Consider the following 17008-nt stretch of genomic DNA (forward strand, 5'->3'; position numbering starts at 1 on the left):
CATTTCTTGCACAGCCATTTTATCTTCTACTCTGCTTGCTAAATGTCCTGGTTTTCTCCCTGCTACTCCGAGCTGCTTGCAAAGATTGCCCCAACTCTGCCTTGCAGGTTTGTCCATAGGCCTGTCCCTGCAGCAACTGGGACACCCTTTGGGGAGAGGTCTCACCCCCAGGGGCAGCACCGTGACTCTCCTGAGGACCTCAGGACCCTCCCTGACCCCCGTGCTGGGTGTTCTGCAGGGATTCTGCAATCCTGGGTTCAGAGGCACGGATTTGCAACCTGTGCAGGCAGAGGAAGGTTTCTGCAGATTGGGAGCTGCACACATTGAGCCAGGAGCACCTTGGCAGGCCGGAGGTTGGACCCCAGGCAGAAATGGGCACTGTGGGCAGCATTGCCCCTCTGACCCAAGGCCTGTGCAATGCTGCCTCCCACTAGTAGGGGTGTCCCCAGACTTCTGGCACTGAGAAACCATTTTGATCCAGTTTAGACTGAGGGAAATACTAGAACTCAGGACGTGCAGGCTGTGTGGGAGATTCTCCAGCCCTCCGGCTGCCCGAGAGCACCGTTTCCTACCCAGACCCACAAAGCCTCACCCACGAGCCCTTGGCGGCGACAGGCACGGCCACGTCCATCCCCAACCCTCGCACCTCCCAGCCTTGCCCACTCCCCGTTGGCACCCACACATCCCCCTCGCCCCGCTGTGCTCTGGCAGGGTCTGGGGGAGGCGGTTTTGGGGTGAGGGCCGCGGGGAGCCGCGTGCCCTGCAGCGACGGCGCGGGGGCCGCGAGGAGCTGCGGCGGGAGCGCGTGGGTGTGTGCGAGCAGGGCTGTATATCCAGTCTGGCAGAGGGTGTGCCTGCTCACACGCCGGGGAGCCGAGCTGGGAGTAGGAGCCCTGAGACACTCTCGGCCAGGGGACGTATGGCAAGGAGGGGCTCGGCAGATTAACCCCAGTCCGAGCCGGTTCGCGGTCGCCCCGTGTCGTGCACGCTCAGGTGAAGTGCAGCCCCCTGTCCCCCCGAGCCCCACGGTCTGATTGCAGCCATGCTTCACTCTCCACTGAAAACAGCCCTGGCATATGAATGCTTCCAAGACCAGGCCAGTTCCACGCTGGCTCTGCCCTCAGACCACAAGCTGAAGACCAAGGGCACGGGAAAACAGCGGGTCCAGGAGCAGGTGATGATGACGGTGAAGCGGCAGAAGCAGAAGTCGTCCGTGTCATCGAGCGTGGGCCACTCGAACAGAGGTAAAACCCTGGACAGTGAGGGGGTCCCCTCTGGGGACAGGGCTGATGCTCTGGGGAGCTGTTGCGGGGTTTTCTTTTGTGGGGGACAGACTGGTTTGTGTCTCTCATGGTCACCCCAAGCAGGGGATGCCAAGGTCTCTTGCACTGGATGGAAGAGTTAGGACAAGACTTGGAGCTGGATACCTCGACTCTCTCCCCAGTGGAGCTGATCCCCCGGGAGTGCTTCACTGCTCCACATCCCCGAGGCACTTGGACATTTTGGTGTGGTGCTATTAACCAATTTTCCCCTGGGTCTAAAGCTGGAGTAGCTTCCTAATTTTGCAAATCCTTCCTCTGCAAGTGCTTCCGCGGTTGGAATTCTCCACCATCCCCTCCCGTGGATGGGCAAAGCTAACAGAGCTGCTCCTGCACGGTGCCATGGGGCTGGAACTGGCCACACTCCGGGGCTCACTGCCTCCTGAGCGCTGGGCAGGTGAAGAGCAGGCAGCTGTGCCCACTCACAGGGCACAAACCTCGACTTGGGATTCGCCTCTGGAGCTCCCAACACGTCGGCCATTTTCAGGCTAAGAAGTGTGGGAGTCTCTGGGTCACTCTGGTGTGAGTGGCAGGAAGGAGCTGAATTCAGAGAAGTGTCCCTGGCGTTGGTTTGGTGGGGGTGTTTCAAAGCCCCCTCCATTGTGCAGAGGAGTAAAAAGGGGTGTTGGGGTCTGGGTGGCCGTTCCAGTTCCATGCACTGAGACTGTGCCACAGAAAACAAGCAGTCAGCTGAGTCCTGGAGCCAGGTTTCCTGCTGGAATACCTTCCTCTGTGGCTCAAGGCTTGGCAAATCATTTTCTTTGCCATCCTTGTGCCTGGAGAAAGCTGGTGTGGAGGTAAAGCTGGAAGCTGCAAACTCAGAGCGTTGAGACAGCTCAGTGCAAAATCTCATGAACTTGGAGGTGCTTTGGCAGCAAGAGAGAGCTCTGACCTGTCTGAGTCCTCCAGGGAGAGGAAAGCTTGAGGCTCTGGGGGTGGACAGGTGTGCGGAGGCTAAGACTGAATGTTCAGCCGTGTTTGGAGTGAACAGAGTGTAGAGGGAGTTTGCTGGAAAGCTGGGAGAGCTGTGCCAGGCTCTGGTACTTTTTTTGGGGAACTATGCCTGCCTGGCAGCTTTTCCAAGCTAGATTGTGAGGCCAAATCCAGCACTGGTGAGGTGTTGTGGTCCAGACACACGTTTTGGGCTGGTTTGCCATGAGAAGCCGGATGGCACGAGGCTGCTGGGTGAAGTGTGGAGGTGGTACTCCTATGGGAGTCATCCTGGCTCTAGGCATTGGAATTGCTGGGATGGGGGCAACAGAGCAGGCTCATGGTGGAGGGCATGTGTGCCATGTCCTGTGGTGGTAGGAACGTGCCCCATGTTGGGGCACTCCAAAGGGGTGAGGGGGGAGCTGGGGCAAGGAGAGCTTTCTTCTGCCACCAAAGTGGGAGATGCAAATCTCCTTCCACCTCCAGAGGGCTTATTGCTTTTGTCAGGTGCCAGACCTGACAAAATAAAATACAAGCCAGGATGAGATGAGGGGCTCTGGATGAGCATCAGGGCACTGCCAGCCTCCCTTTTCAGTGGAGGGGCATTTCAAGGGGAATTGGGCAGAGGAATATCTCCCACTGCTGCCCACAGGCAGGATGGAAGGGAGGCAGCATGGGATTATTCTCTTCGGAGAGGAGCCCAAGTGAAACCTATGGGACAGGGTAAAAAGAAAAACAGTACATTCCCAAGCTGCCCATCTCTGCTTGACAAGTTAAACCCCTCCTCCAGCCACTTTTGGGAATGCCTGGGAATGGGAATTGCATGGAGATGTGCAGCTCTGGTTTCTGTGTCCCAGGGAAGCTGAGTCTCAGCCCACTCCCAGGAGCTGCCTCCACACACGAGGGCGAGGCTGTCCCACTCCTGCCACGGGGGGATTGGCCAGCATGAAGGTCCTGGTGGCTGATTCACTCCAGCAGTTGCTCTGTCAGTGAATTTCTGGATGGAATCCCAGAAGGGTGAGAAGTTGCCATTTATTCTCAGGTTTTTCTCCTGATTGGTGCCTGAGCTGGTCAAACTGAATTTTCAGGTATTGGCTTTTACTGCTGTTGGCCAAAGATTAGCTGGGCAGGCCTGAGAAGGAAAATTAATGCTTCCTGCAAACAGGCTACATGGGTCTGCCAGACATGGATCCTGCCTGCCCAAATGCTCCTCCAACACCAGCTACCTGGGATTTCTCAGAGATGCTCCTCAAAGGCAGCCCAAGCCAAGGTATTCCCAAAGCCCCTTGCTTAATGTCCACATGCTTTGTTCCCCCTGCACCCAGACAGTTCCCTGTGTGTGTCTGGGCAGGTGTTGGTCCAGGTCCAGGTGTCTGTTGCTGCATTTTGATCTGTGTTTTGAGCCAGAGCTGAAGCACAGCCCAGAGCTTCCCCCAGCTTCAGGAACCAAGCATGGACATGGAACCCTCTTGCATGTAGCAGGGAGGGGGGTGGTGTATCCCATAACTAGAGCTCCTCAGGAAGGTCAGCACACCCTCCCTCAATATCCTGCTGATTGATGGATACAATAAAATGAGTTGGTTATTTGGAGTCCAGCAGGTCACAGTGTTGTGGGTTCTCTCTGAAGATCTGGTGTCACCCAGTATGTGGCACAAGTCACAGAAGGGCAAGGTGATCAGTCTGGGCTCAAAATGGTGTGCACTGGGGTAGGACAGTGAGCAGAAACCAGTTGCCTGCACCCACAATGGGTCATGTCTCAGCACAGCAGCTACAGGTGTTCCCAAGGATGACTGCATAGTCTGGGGTTTGGGGGGGTCTCTTGGTTCTTTGGGGTGTGCCTTCCTTGGGTTTTGGATCAGTGGGGTGTGTTCTCCTCAGGTTTTGGGTCTGTGGTATCTGCCCTAGGGTGTATCTGTCCTTCTCCCCATGGGAATACCTGACTGGATGGCTCCCACTGAATTTGTGAGTAATGCAAATTTCCAGGGAAAATGAATTTCACTGGCACAGCAGCAGAAAAGGCCAGGCCAAGCTGAGCCAGTTCCTTGTAGCCAACAGTGCTGGTCTGCAAAGTCCTCTGGCTAAAGAAAAGTTCTGCCTGTGACTTGTCACAAGGAGTGTCATATCCAACTGTCTCATGGCTGAGCTGGGATTGAGAGGATTCCTGTGCTGACTGTGGCTGAGAGGGGAGAAATCCCACTGAGCTCTGATGGGATCCCACCTAGTTTCAATGGGGGAGATTACACTGAATGTGAAGGGAGGAGGAAATTTTGGGGATAGCAAGTCTTTTGAAGACTTCTGTACCCTTCCCCCAGCATGATTCAGCGAAAGCCTCCCACTCTTCCACAAACCTCACATTGTTGGGGTAGAAAAAAGTACCAAAACTCTTTATCTCATAGGCCAGAAGGCATAAATGAAGTTTGGTCATTCCTGCAAGAATCTCAGCGTCTGGGATTTCACTACCACCTCTCTCCTAGAAGGCATCCAGGCTTTGCTTTGTGCCTCCCACAGACTCTCTTCTCTTACTGTGTTTTTCCTATGTTTAATCATCCTTATTGTTTGAAAGCCGTGCATAGTTTATGATTTAACTTGTCTAGCCTGCACTACGAGTGCCAGGTTCTTGTCTTGCCTTTCCCTGCCACAGATTAATATTTATTAACATGCATCCTTTTCCACAATGCTCCGTGTTGGCTTTGCGTGTCCAGTTGAAGCCTTTGCTGTTCTGCTGGAAAATGGCACTTTGAACCCAATTCTTCTCCTTGCCATCAGCTCTCAGCTTCGAGAGGAAAGCTGCCTCTGAAGAAAGCAAAGAACTCATCAAGAACAGGCATATTGGGTTAGGTGGAAGTCTCAGTTTGCTCTGCAATGATCCATAATAGGGATACAGAAGAGGATTAGGGCAAGGGGAGAATGTAGTGGGGGCCCACAGGGGTGCAAAGTGCAAGATATTGCAATTCTTACCCATTTTAATTAGATTTTACCCCCATGGATTCTCCCACTGAAGGTCAATGAGATTTTAAATTGACCAGGTTTTGAAGGAAATGTCTTGGGGGAATGATAACCTGGGGAGGGGGAGAGCCTGAGCAGCCCTCGGGGGGATTTCCTGTCCACAGTGTGGTCGCTGGGAGGCTAAAGCTTCATCTGAGGGATTTTAACCATGTCTTTTCTGCCTCTGTTCCATCTGTTGAGTGGTCCTTTGTTACGAGGAGCAGCTGAGGGAGCTGGGGGGGCTCAGCCTGGAGAAAAGGAGGCTCAGGGGGGACCTTCTGGCTCTGCAACTCCCTCATAGGAGGGTGGAGCCCAGTGGGCATCGGGCTCTGCTCCCACGGAACAAGGGACAGGACAAGAGGGAACAGCCACAAGTTGTGCCAGGGGAGGTTTAGCTTGGATATTTGTGAGGAATTTCTTCCTGGAAAGGATGGTCAGGCACTGGCCCAGGCTGCCCAGGGCAGCGGTGGAGTCACCATCCCTGGAAGTGTTCAGAAGGCCTGTGGATGTGGCACTTGGGGACATGGGTTAGTGCTGACCACAGCAGTGCTGGGTTAATGGTGGGACTCAGTGACCTTAGAGGGCTTTTCCAACCTGAATGATTCTGTGATTCTCTGTTATCTACTACGAATATCGTGGTTTTAGTTGGCTCTCTGTTTGTTCAAGTGCACGTGGGCACTTCAGAGACCCAACCAGCTGGGTTGGATGACAACAAATGGGACACAGATATATGGACATAGCTAGAAAAAAGCACCAGGGAGTCACCTCCCCCAAAGAGCATTTCCACACCCTGCAAAAATGTGGGTTTTTTTGAGATTGTCTGGTTTTATCCCAGATTCTGAGGACCTGTGACCAGCTTGTACAGTCTTTACCCTTGAGGTGGTTGAAAAGAGGAATGTCCTCCCTCTCCCTGAGGGCTGATGACACCTCCAAGCTGGTTCTCAAGATGAACCTGGCAAAGAAGTGTCTAAACTTTCAGAAACAAACAAAGATGATGTTTTCTTTAGCCACCTCCATCAGAAAATTCCCAGGTCCTTCCTGCCCTTCAGACTGAGCTCTCCAAGCAATAAAATCACAGTTGTGTGGTGGCAAGAGAAGCATCTTCTCCAACCAGCAAGGTGACTTCAAAATGCCTTGAACATTTGAGGTTCTATATAATTATGTATTTATAAGCTCTTATATACAAGTTCTTCGAGGTGAAGGCAACTCTTCCACAACTGAAGGACATAAACTTGCATGAACGGCCCAGTCTCCTGAATTCAGCCACGTAGCGGTGAATTTATCCAAGAAAATCAGAGATGTGCCTAAACTGGCTTATTTTTTGGTGTCCCCTTGCTCAAATCCAAAGTCCTTGAGTCTTGAGTGCAGTGCATGGCAAGAACGGATCCTGAAAGGAAAAGCCTGGTCCCCAGGGAGGACTGGTCAGATGGACCTGCGAGTCATGCCCAAAAACCCTTTCTTGCACCTGCTCCCTCATTGTGTCAGCAAAATACTCCCTGGTCCTCCCTCCTGCAGTTACATGGTGTTTACAGAGAACAAGAGGTCGATTCAAAGAAGGAATTCCCAGGAAATTATCTTTGTGCTCAGAATTATGGCTATTAGGTAACTCTGGCCCAAACTTCCCATTTCCATCCCTGCCTTTCTGCTGCTGAGGCCCAACACTAATTCCTGATCTGGGAATCCCTGAGCAGTGAGGGAGCACAAGGTGAAGGAGATGGCTGAATGTCCCATTGCATGTCCATGATTTATCAGCAAGTTCTGTGCAGCTTTATATACCTAAAACAATCAGGGCTAGAGAGATGACCAAAAAGAGCAATGCCCACCAAGGCTCTGGCCTATGAAAAATAAGGTCCTGTGGTTTCCTGTACAGGTGAAAACACCTCACTATTGCCTAATCTGCACTGGGTGATGTTCTCCAGGTGCTCCCATCCCTCCAGACTCACTCCTCTCTTGTTGACAACAGAAAGCAAATCTCATTATTATCCACAGGAATCATCTTCCTGAGAAAATGCAAGAATTTTTAGCCACAAACTAAATCACCATAACAGGTTCTGGGAGCCTCAGGCAAGGCAATAAATCAGGTTTATTCCAAGGATCAGTGGCTGTAGAAGACTGGAGTGGCTTCGGGGCCTTTGCGGTTGAGCTCATCCAGTTTATCTAAGGGATGAGTCTTATCAAACAATCACAAAGATTAGGATATTTCTGACATTACCCCCCAGTTTAGGTGCATAAGCTGAGACAGGTATGTCCTGATTTTGTACTTTGTTAGACATTCAGAGCTTCCCCTGGAAGTTAATTGGAGTGTAGGGTTTGCATTTCCTCATAACGGGACCTGGATGCCACAATTCTTGAGCACTTTTGAAAATGAAACTTAAATGACCTTGAACTCTTTTGGACCACCTGAAGGGGGTTAAGGAAATTTCACTGTGGAAAGAGAATGACTCGCTTCATTTTTCCCTGTAGTGATGAACGTGGCATTGAGTAGAATATTTTTGGGATGGATCCAAGGTTTGCACTGCCAAAGGCTACTGGGGAGAGACAGCTTTTGGAAGGGCTGGGATAGGTAAATCCAAACACCCTGGTTAAAGCACTGAGGAATAGTAGAAGTGGCTGATGGATTCCTCCTGATCCAAGATGTTTAAAAAGCATATCTGAGATCTAGACTCATTTATCTCGCCATCATCCCAAAAATAATGATGGAGCTTGATACATGTTCAGGGAAAGAAAGTGCAAACACCCCAAGTGATCTTTTAGAGATGACATTAAAATTTAAGGCAGTGAAATTAGGCTTTTTAGTGTTTGACTATTTTAGATCCCCATGTGTTAAATAGATTTGATCATCCTTTACCCATTGTGTTTGTTATTGGCTATTTATTGATTTTAGCAAGCCTTGCTCAGGGTGCTTGTGTTGATGTGGTTGTTGGGATTCAGACACAGAAAGGTAGACCAGGGAAAGGGTCAGGGATGGGTTTTTCCTCCAGAGAGGGAATTTGTATTTATCTCCAAGTCAGAACGAGGGAAGTGTGTTCCAGGGTCAGACCTGCCAGGCTGTGCAGCACAAAATATCATCAAGTTCCTCCCATATAGCAAAGAGGAGGCCACCAAGCTGATCAGAGGGATGGAGCAGCTCTGCTGTGAGGAAAGGCTGAGAGAATTGGGATTGTTCAGCCTGGAGAAGAGAAGCTTCAGGGTGACCTAATTGTGACCTTCCAGTACCTGAAGGGAGCCCACAAGAAACATGGAGAGAGACTGTTCACAAGGGCCTGGAGTGACAGGGCAAGGTGGAATGGCTTCACACTGACAGAGAGTAGGTTTATATTATCTATTAGAAAAAAATTCTTTGCCATGATGGTGGTGAGGCCCTGGCACAGGTTGCCCAGAGAAGCTGTGGCTGCCCCATCCCTGGATGCGTCCAAGGCCAGGTTGGATGGGGCTTGGAGCAACCTGGGCTAGTGGAAGGTGTCCCTGCCCAAGGCAGGGGATGGAATGAGATGGACTTTAAGGTCTCTTCCAACCCAAACCATTACATGATTCTGTGATTGTGTGACCTAAGACACTGGCCTGGTCTCTGACCCCTTCTGCTTGTCTGCTGTAGATTTTATGGCACTGGGTCTTTTGTGCTGAAAACCTTAGGGTGGTCTTACCTTAGGTCAGACCTGTGGTCTGAGAGCTGGAGTTTCCAAGAGCTCTTCTGGAATAAACATCTGCTATGAGTTGCCTGCAATGGCAAGGGCTCAACTTACAGCCTGTATTTTCTATGTTCCTGTTGAGATTTATAACTGTTACTATTCTGTAAATAAACCTGCTGGAAAAAAAGAGCCCTGTGCTCTGAAAGGTGTCCAGTGGGCATACTTTCTCCTGCTGAACACATTTTTTTTCCCTTTACAGGTTCCATGTATGATGGTTTAGCTGATGGTTATGGCTACGGGACATCCCGGGGCAGCTACTACACCAAAACCCAAACAGGGAACAGCAACTGGGGATACCCGGTAAGATACTCTTTGATCTGGGAACTGTGGCTTGCTCTGAGGTGCTGTACAGAAAGAACCCTCTCACAGTCTTTTAGAAAGGTCACAGAGCTTCAGAAACTTGCCCAAGAGAGATTCTGCATCACTATGTTCTCTTAGAAAGTGATTCAGTGCAACGGAGGAGGATGATTGAGGACCCTCCATCTATGTCTTCTGTGCTTGGGGACTTCAGTGTGGCCAAGATGTAGTTTGGTTTTGTGGATTAATATCGGACATGAAAGGGGTTTGAAGCTGTCTGAAGGATCAGTGTTGGGTTCAGACTCTTAAAGCTCAGTTCAAGTTTGAAGCACATCCATTGCTCACCTGGAGCAGTTTCCACTTTTGTTTCTGTGCACCAAAATGTCCCTTTGAATAACATTAATGTGGTTGAGGGGTGATGACCGGGGGATCTGCATTAAAACTGTGTTGCTATTCCCAATCTCATGCTAGTGCAGACCCTTGCTAGATATTCTCTGTTCTTGGAAAAAAAAAACATTGTCCAGTTCTCCCGCAGTGATTTCCAAAAAAATTGTTACAGATCGCCAGAAAAAGCATAGGTGAGATAGTCCTTGTCTTTGTGCAGGACATCCCACAGAGTCCTGGTCCTGTCCTTGGTGACAGACTCTTGGTACACAAGGAATCACTCCAAACCACTCCACAGTCCACTGGCACAACTTGTGCTCATGTTCCACCTCAGACCTGTGTTCTATTTTTTCCTTGCTTTTCATCAGCTCTGAAGTAGAAAGGAACAATTCAGCTCTGGGATTTGAATATGAGAAAAGGAAAGGGCTTCTTTCAACAACTCTGGGACTGCAAAGCAGCTCTGAGTCAGCTATCAAAGGCTTGAACCAGGAAAGGTGCTTTTGTTGGCTTCAAGCACACAGACAGAGGGTTGCAGCTTTTCCTGGTAGTTGCTGGATCCTCTGCCTGTTCACAGCATTCCTCAGCTTCAGAAGGATTCCTGTGTCATTCCCAATGGCCTTGGTGTAGCACACTTGCTTCAAGGCAGTGATGTCTCTTGCTGGGTTTGCATCATTAGGTTTGCTGCATGTTCAACAGGAAAACTGGGAGCACTGGAGTCTCTTTGAAATTTTTATTTACAGCTTGTCTGTTGTCTTGTTTCAGTGCCTTGTGCTGCACTGCTTAAATCCCAGACAGAGGGGTTTCTGCCACCAAAAGGGTGACTATAGTGACTGTGACTGGAAAAGCAAGTCCAGAGGAGGCCACCAAGTTGACTAAGGGGATGGAGCAGCTCTGCTGTGAGGAAAGGCTGAGACAATTGGAACTGTTCATCCTGGAGAAGAGAAGGCCTTGGGGTGACCTAATTGTGGCCTTCCAGGACCTTAAGGGAGCCCATGGGAAACATGAAGAGAAACTATTTACAAGTGACTGGAGTGACAAGGGGGAATGGCTTCAAACTGCCAGAGGGCAGGGTCAGAGGGGATACTGGGGAGGAATTCTTCCCTAGGAGGGTGGGGAGGCCCTGGCTGCCCGGAGAAGCTGTGGCTGCCCCACCCCTGGAAGTGTCCAAGGCCAGGTTGGACAGGGCTTGGAGCAACCTGGGCTAGTGGAAGGTGTCCCTGCCCGTGGCAGGGGGTGGAACAAGATGAGCTTTATGGTCCCTTCCAACCCAAACCAGTCTGGGATTCAGGTCAGAGCAAAGGCCCATTTATTTAACTGTCCTCTCTCCATCCCTAAGGCAGTGGTGGGGCCCTGCAGAAGGGTCGGGGCATGGTAAACTGGCAGGGGTTTTGTGGCCACCAGAAATTTGCAGCTGAGGCACCTCCTGAGGCAGAGGTGGAGTCTCTGAGCCTCAGAAGTGAAATGGTTGTGATGTTTTGTTTCAGTGATATATTGCTGTTGTCTATTGTGATTCCTGAATGGAGTTTGTTATGCTTTGTGTAAGCAAAAATGCTCTGTTTCAGCCATTTCAATAGTTTCTGGATGGATTTCTTGTTAAAGAGAGAAGAAGCTCAGCCCAGCTCTGCAACAGCCCTTTGAGCTCATGCTCATGTTCATGCTGGGAACATGGTACTGCAGTCAGTGTTGCTGGAGTGAGGATTATTGTTTAACTTTGTTAATTCCTGATCTTCTTCCCAAATATTGTGACATCTGGACAAATTCTAGGTAGGTAGAAATGCCACTGGCTGCTGGGGATTTCAGCCAGCAATGGTGGCGTTCTGGTGAACAGCTTGGAAGATGATGATGATGAAGATCAGGGCCTCCATTAGACACCAGAGTCCCGTGGACACAGAATTTCAGTCACTTGTGGTTCACTGTGGACTTTGGCTGTTTTCTGAAGGTCTCTTCTGCTGTTATGGATGAGAGAAGGTCTCTCTCCAAATTTAAGTGTCTTACAAGCCTTTTGTTTTAGAAAATTTTGGTAAAGGTCTTCAGGACCTGGGCTACTGTTCAGGACTGGGACTTGTGAAGGATTCACAGTAAAATCTGTCTTACCTAACTGTGTCTATCTGAAAATCAGCCATTTAGTCCTAACAAGTCGTCTGGCCTCCTCCCCTGGCCAACAAAGAGAGAAGTATGAGGAGGTGATTCATCTCCCGTATCTTGGAGATCTGTCAGGTCAGGATGAATCAGCCCCTCTGGATTCCTATCTCCTGCCACTGGGAGCTGGATGGGAGCAGTCACATAACAGGCTGCAGTTCGGGGCGATGAGTCTCAAGTGCCATTGGCACATTGGAAAATATAACCTCAAGCCTAAATCTGCTTAACAAGCTTAACAGACATCATACTCCCCAACCACACTGAGGAACCTCCTCCATTTTGCTTCTTTCCAGAAAGTATTAAAGGTTTACACACCTCCATCAGCAGCCTCCAGCTTGGGTTAACTTGAGCTTTGGTCTACAGACCTGTTTGAAGTCTGTGTAGGTCCTAGGCTTTCTAAAAAATGTTTCCTGTTTGCAATCCCCAGGTTGTAAGGCATGAAAACAAAGATAAAGTGAATCTATTTTTGAAGAATGAAATTGCTGGACTTCTTTCCAGCTGGACCTGGAGCTGCAAATGTGCCTCAGAAGTAGCAGAGTCTTTGAGGTGCAGAGGCAAATTCAGATACTTCGGGGAAATGACCTAGTTTTGTATTGAGGAAAATTGCTTACTCTTAATGCCCCTGGAGCTAAAAAGGTGTAGCAGGCAATCCATGTCCATGTTGTCGCTCCACAGCACCTGCAACTGAGACACTGCCCTTAAATTGCCTTAATCCAAGACATTGCCTTAGATGGTGATGTTAAACGACAGGAGGTTTCCTGTCTCACCCACAGCTTTTAAAAGCTGTTATCCCTGGCTTCCTCCTTTTGTCTTGACCTGTGTCTTCCTGAAAATGCGTCTTCCTTTTTGCTTCTGTGTTTTCTTCCCAACCTTATGATACTGATGTTAAAATATTAGAGCAAAAGAAATGATAGATCTGGAGGAGGAGCTCTCTCTGGATCAGTCAACCTGGCACAGGCTGCTCAGGGCAGTGGCAGAGCAAAAAATGTGTGGATATGGCACTTGGGGATATGGTTTAGTGGTGACTGTGGCAGTGCTGGGGGAATGGTTCCACTTGATGAGCTTAGAGGGCTTTTCCAATTCTGTGGAAAAGCCATAGACTTAATATTTCTATTCTAACACTGCTGACTAAAACCTTTGATTTACCCTTTATTAAAGATTACTTTCTGTTTATTCCTCTTGTGGAGTGCCTTGCTTGCAGCTTTATTGTACCTGGCACTGCAGTGAGTAACTGCTCAAGTAGGTACTCACTGTAGTACTAATAGTAGTAGTAGTAGTAGTAGTAGTAGTAGTGGTAGTAGTAGTAGTAGTAGTAGGCAACACTGGAATCAGTGCCACTGCAGAAACAGGCACTTGGACAGCAGAGGTTTGCACTTGTCTGCAGCATTTCCTTGGCTCATGTGCCAGGGGTTGGCTCAGCCTTCAGGGATGTTCAATCTTCAGGGATGTTTGACCTTCAAGAAGGTTCCTTTGCAGAGGGACCATCCTGGGGTGCACTAATGGGTTAGGTGATGTTTCAATCCAGGTGCTGTCGAGCCCTGAAGACCCCTAGAGACATTTGTCACCCTACTGACAATGTGAGTTATGAGTGGCCACCAGTTTCCAAAGCCATCCAGCAGGAGCTGTGTGTGCTGTGACCTGATGTAAGGCCTGAGCAATGCCACAGGTCCCACAGGAGGTTCAGTGGTCACCACCACGATTTACACAGACAAACCTGAGGGAGGTTTAAGGAAGCTGAACTAGGGCACCCAGAGTGGTGCAATCACGGCAGGAGAAGTCCCAGCATGAGCTGCCCCCTTGACTCTGACACCTCAATACCACCCCTTCAATAGGGTCTGTTCAAGGAGTGGGCTCAAAGCCAAGGGCACAGCCTGGTGGTCCCTGAGTTGCAGCATGTGTGGTGCAAAACCCCAAACACCACAGAAGGCAGAGTGTGGAGTGCCATCAGCAAAGACCCTCTGAGTTCAACTGCCACCCTGCACTTGCCTGGGTCTGCTGGATTGGCAAGTCCATCCCTGAAAGAGAGTCAGAGGCACTCCCAAGTCCCATGTCTGTCCTGGCACGATCAAGATGAGGCAGTACCAGGACAAGGTGCAGAAACCCACACGGGCTCCCTGTGCTGCTGCTTCCACAAGAAGGAAACACACTGGTCTGATGTGGGTATAAGTCCCCCCAGGACTGCCCCAAAAAAGGGGCAAATGAGCCCCTGGTGTGCTGGGTTGGAAATCTTGGGTGTTGGGATGCTCTGCCTTCAACAGGGTGAGCAGACCCTCATCCCCACAGAGCTGACCTCAGCCTGGAGCTCTCACAGAATCACAGAACTGTTAAGGCTGGAAAAGACCTGCAAGATCACCGAGTCCAGCCTGTGCCCAATCCCGCCTTGCCACGCAGCCCAGAGCACTGAGTGCCACGTCCAGTCCTTCCTTGGACACCTCTAGGGATGGGGACTCTACCACTTCCCTTCCAATGCCTGACCACCCTTTCCAGGAAGATATTCCTCCTGATGTCCAACCTGAACCTCCCCTGGCACAGCCTGAGGCCGTTCCCTCTCCTCCTGTCCCTTGTTTCCTGGGAGCAGAGACCGACCCCCTCTCGCCTCCCCCCTCCTGTCAGGGGGTTGCAGAGCCAGAAGGTCCCCCCTGAGCCTCATTTTCTCCAGGCTGAGCCCCCCCAGCTCCCTCAGCTGCTCCTGCTGCTCCAGCCCCTTCCCCAGCTCCTTTCCATTCTGTGGACATGCTCCAGCCCCTCAATGTCTTTCTTGTCATGAGGGGCTCAGATGTTACTTCAGTGAGGAATGTCTCTGAGAGCAGCCCTGCTCCCAGACCAAGGAATATTTGCCAGGCCTAATGGTGCTCCAATTAAAGCAGTTAACTGAGCTGGATCTTGGCACAGAACAGGTGGGGACCAGTGGCTACTGGTCCACCCGTGCTCACCACTGCTTCCCCCAGGCCCCACTGCTGGAGCCTCGGGCTCTGTCCTGCCCTGCCCCCCCCAGCTGGGTCCCTGTAGCAATTATGTCAGTTATGGCACTAATGAAAAACACACACTTTGGTGATCCCTCTGCTCTAGAGACTGAAAATTCTTAACCAAATGGCCTCTGTGGGAGAAGGTTGCACAGCTTTCTCTCCCAAGTGCTTTATCTGCATGTGCATTGTCATTGTGGGACAGAATCGCTTCCTGCTATCCCTGCCTGGCTTTGCTTCCATGGACAAACATCTCCCATTGTCAGTGGGAGCTTTGTTCCATTGGAATTTCAGGTCCAAATGTGTCATTTCCTGTGATGACGCATTCAAGTTTAAAAGAACCCCAAAATAGAGTGGTTTGGGCAATCTTGTCAAAGAAAACCAAGATTTAGAGTCATTGCACTTCTTGCTTGGTCAGATCCTGGTGTCCCTGTGAGGTTTTGCAAGAGGCTTCACACTTTGGAGTAGTAAGTTGGACATTGCCTTCCCCGGACAGAACAAACTGAACAACCGAGACCTAAATTTCAGCTGCATTACAAAAAAAAAAACCCAACAAATGAAAAATCATAGCGAAAGGCAGCACCCAGGAGAGGTGGGAAAGAGCATTTCAGAAATAGATAAACAATGTATTTGCTGGTTTTGCAATTTTTCTCCCTGCGATGGAGAGTGCAGGAGGCAGCAGCTGGAGCGTTTCGCAAGCAGCACCCAGAGTTTTCCCCACCCATCACTCAGGGTGGGACCTGTCATATTGCACCGCCTGTGCTTTGCCCTCCAGCCTGGGAGAAACCTGCTCCTGACGTGTTTATACGGAGCCCTTCACTTCTCCCTGTCTGCTGCTCTAGAAACAAACAAATTGCAAGGGGGAAAAAAAATGAGAGCCAGGTAATGAACTGATCGCGTCCTCAGATGCAGGAGGCAGAAACACCCATGGAAAGGCAGAGCTGGCATCAGAGCAGCGTTCCCGGGGCCGGTGCACCTTGCTCTGTGCTTCTGCTTCTCTGAAAAGCAGCAGGAGGGGAGGGACTTTTCCTGACAAGCAAAGGAGTTTATGGAAGAATAAGAGAGAAAAGGACTCACGACCGATGATTGGGACAGTGGCGTTTTGACTTTCTCTTTAGAACCAGTTGTATTCCAGCTGAAATAAAAGGCTGAAGATGTTTATTCACCTGTTTTGTGAGACTGTTGGATATTCCAGCTGTTGTTCCTGAAACATATTGCAGGCTGAGAACTGGTGATCCACAAATGCTTATTAATTTACAGGCAGGCCTGTGCTGCTGCCAGTGCAGGGAGGCACTTACTGCCTGGGCCTGGCAGGAGCACCAGTGCTCCCAGTGCTGCCTTTCCTCCTGTCCCTCCGTTCCTTGTTTTACTATGAATGAACATTTGCCAAGGCCTGGCCTCAAACAGTTCACAGTAGGGAGGAGAAGTTCAGGCTAAAATTCAGGATGTTGGGTTGCCTGGCTGCACATGAGCGTCCTCCTGAATCCTACAGGACAGTGCGAGGTGGAATGGCTGGAATCAGAGAATCATGGGATGGTTTGGGTAGTGGGGACTGTAAAGCTCATCTCATTCCACCCCCTTCCACACCTTCCACACCTTCCACAAGCCCAGGTTGCTCCAAACCCTGTCCAAGCTGGCCTTGGACACTTCCAGGGATGGGGCAGCCACAGCTCCTCTGGGCAACCTGTGCCAGGGCCTCCCCACCCTCCCAGGGAAGAATTTCTTCATAATATCTAATCTAAACCTACTCTACATCAGTGTGAAGCCATTCCCACTTGTCCTGTCACTCCAATTCCTGATGAACAGTCCTTCTCCAGCTTCCCTGCAGGCCCCTTCACATCCTGGAAGGTGCTGTGAGGTCTCCACACGATCTTCTCCTCTCCAGGCTGAACAGCCCCAGCTCTCCCAGCCTGTCTCCATAGGGGAGGTGCTCCGGTCCCTTTATCATCTTTGTGGCCTCCTCTGAACTTGTTCCAACAGTTCCAAGTCCTTATGTTGGGGACACCAGAACTGTAGGCAGTACTCCAGGTGGGGTCTCACCTTAGCAGAGTAGAGGGGGACAGTCACCTCACTCACCTCCTGCCCACGCTGTGGGATGAGCCCAGGACACCATTGGCTTTCTGGGTTGCAAACTCACATTACCACAGGAACTGTGTGCTGGAAGGAGAGACCTACCAAACTGCCCTGACTTATCACTTCCCATGGGGAGAAGTCTTGGTGACAGCTTGTGCCCTCCAAAACTGTTTCCAGATCTTGCAGTGCAGAGGGAATCACTGCTTTCTGTCCCCACCCCACTCTGAGG

The 17008-nt window shown here is 50.4% G+C and overlaps 1 protein-coding gene across 1 annotated transcript in view; it reads left to right on the plus strand.

Annotated features, from left to right (window-relative positions):
* The first annotated feature begins 1042 nt into the window (after positions 1–1042).
* PKP1 (plakophilin 1) overlaps positions 1043–17008 on the plus strand; it is a 47207-nt gene continuing 31241 nt past the window's right edge. Inside the window, exons 1-2 of the mRNA XM_017821300.1 lie at positions 1043–1244; positions 9123–9223. Coding sequence (XP_017676789.1) covers positions 1043–1244; positions 9123–9223 — 303 coding nt within the window. The remainder of the gene's footprint in view (positions 1245–9122; positions 9224–17008) is intronic.

The sequence above is a fragment of the Lepidothrix coronata genome, unplaced genomic scaffold, assembly GCF_001604755.1.
Source record: "Lepidothrix coronata isolate B3197 unplaced genomic scaffold, Lepidothrix_coronata-1.0 Scaffold90, whole genome shotgun sequence".
NCBI lineage: Eukaryota > Metazoa > Chordata > Aves > Passeriformes > Pipridae > Lepidothrix > Lepidothrix coronata.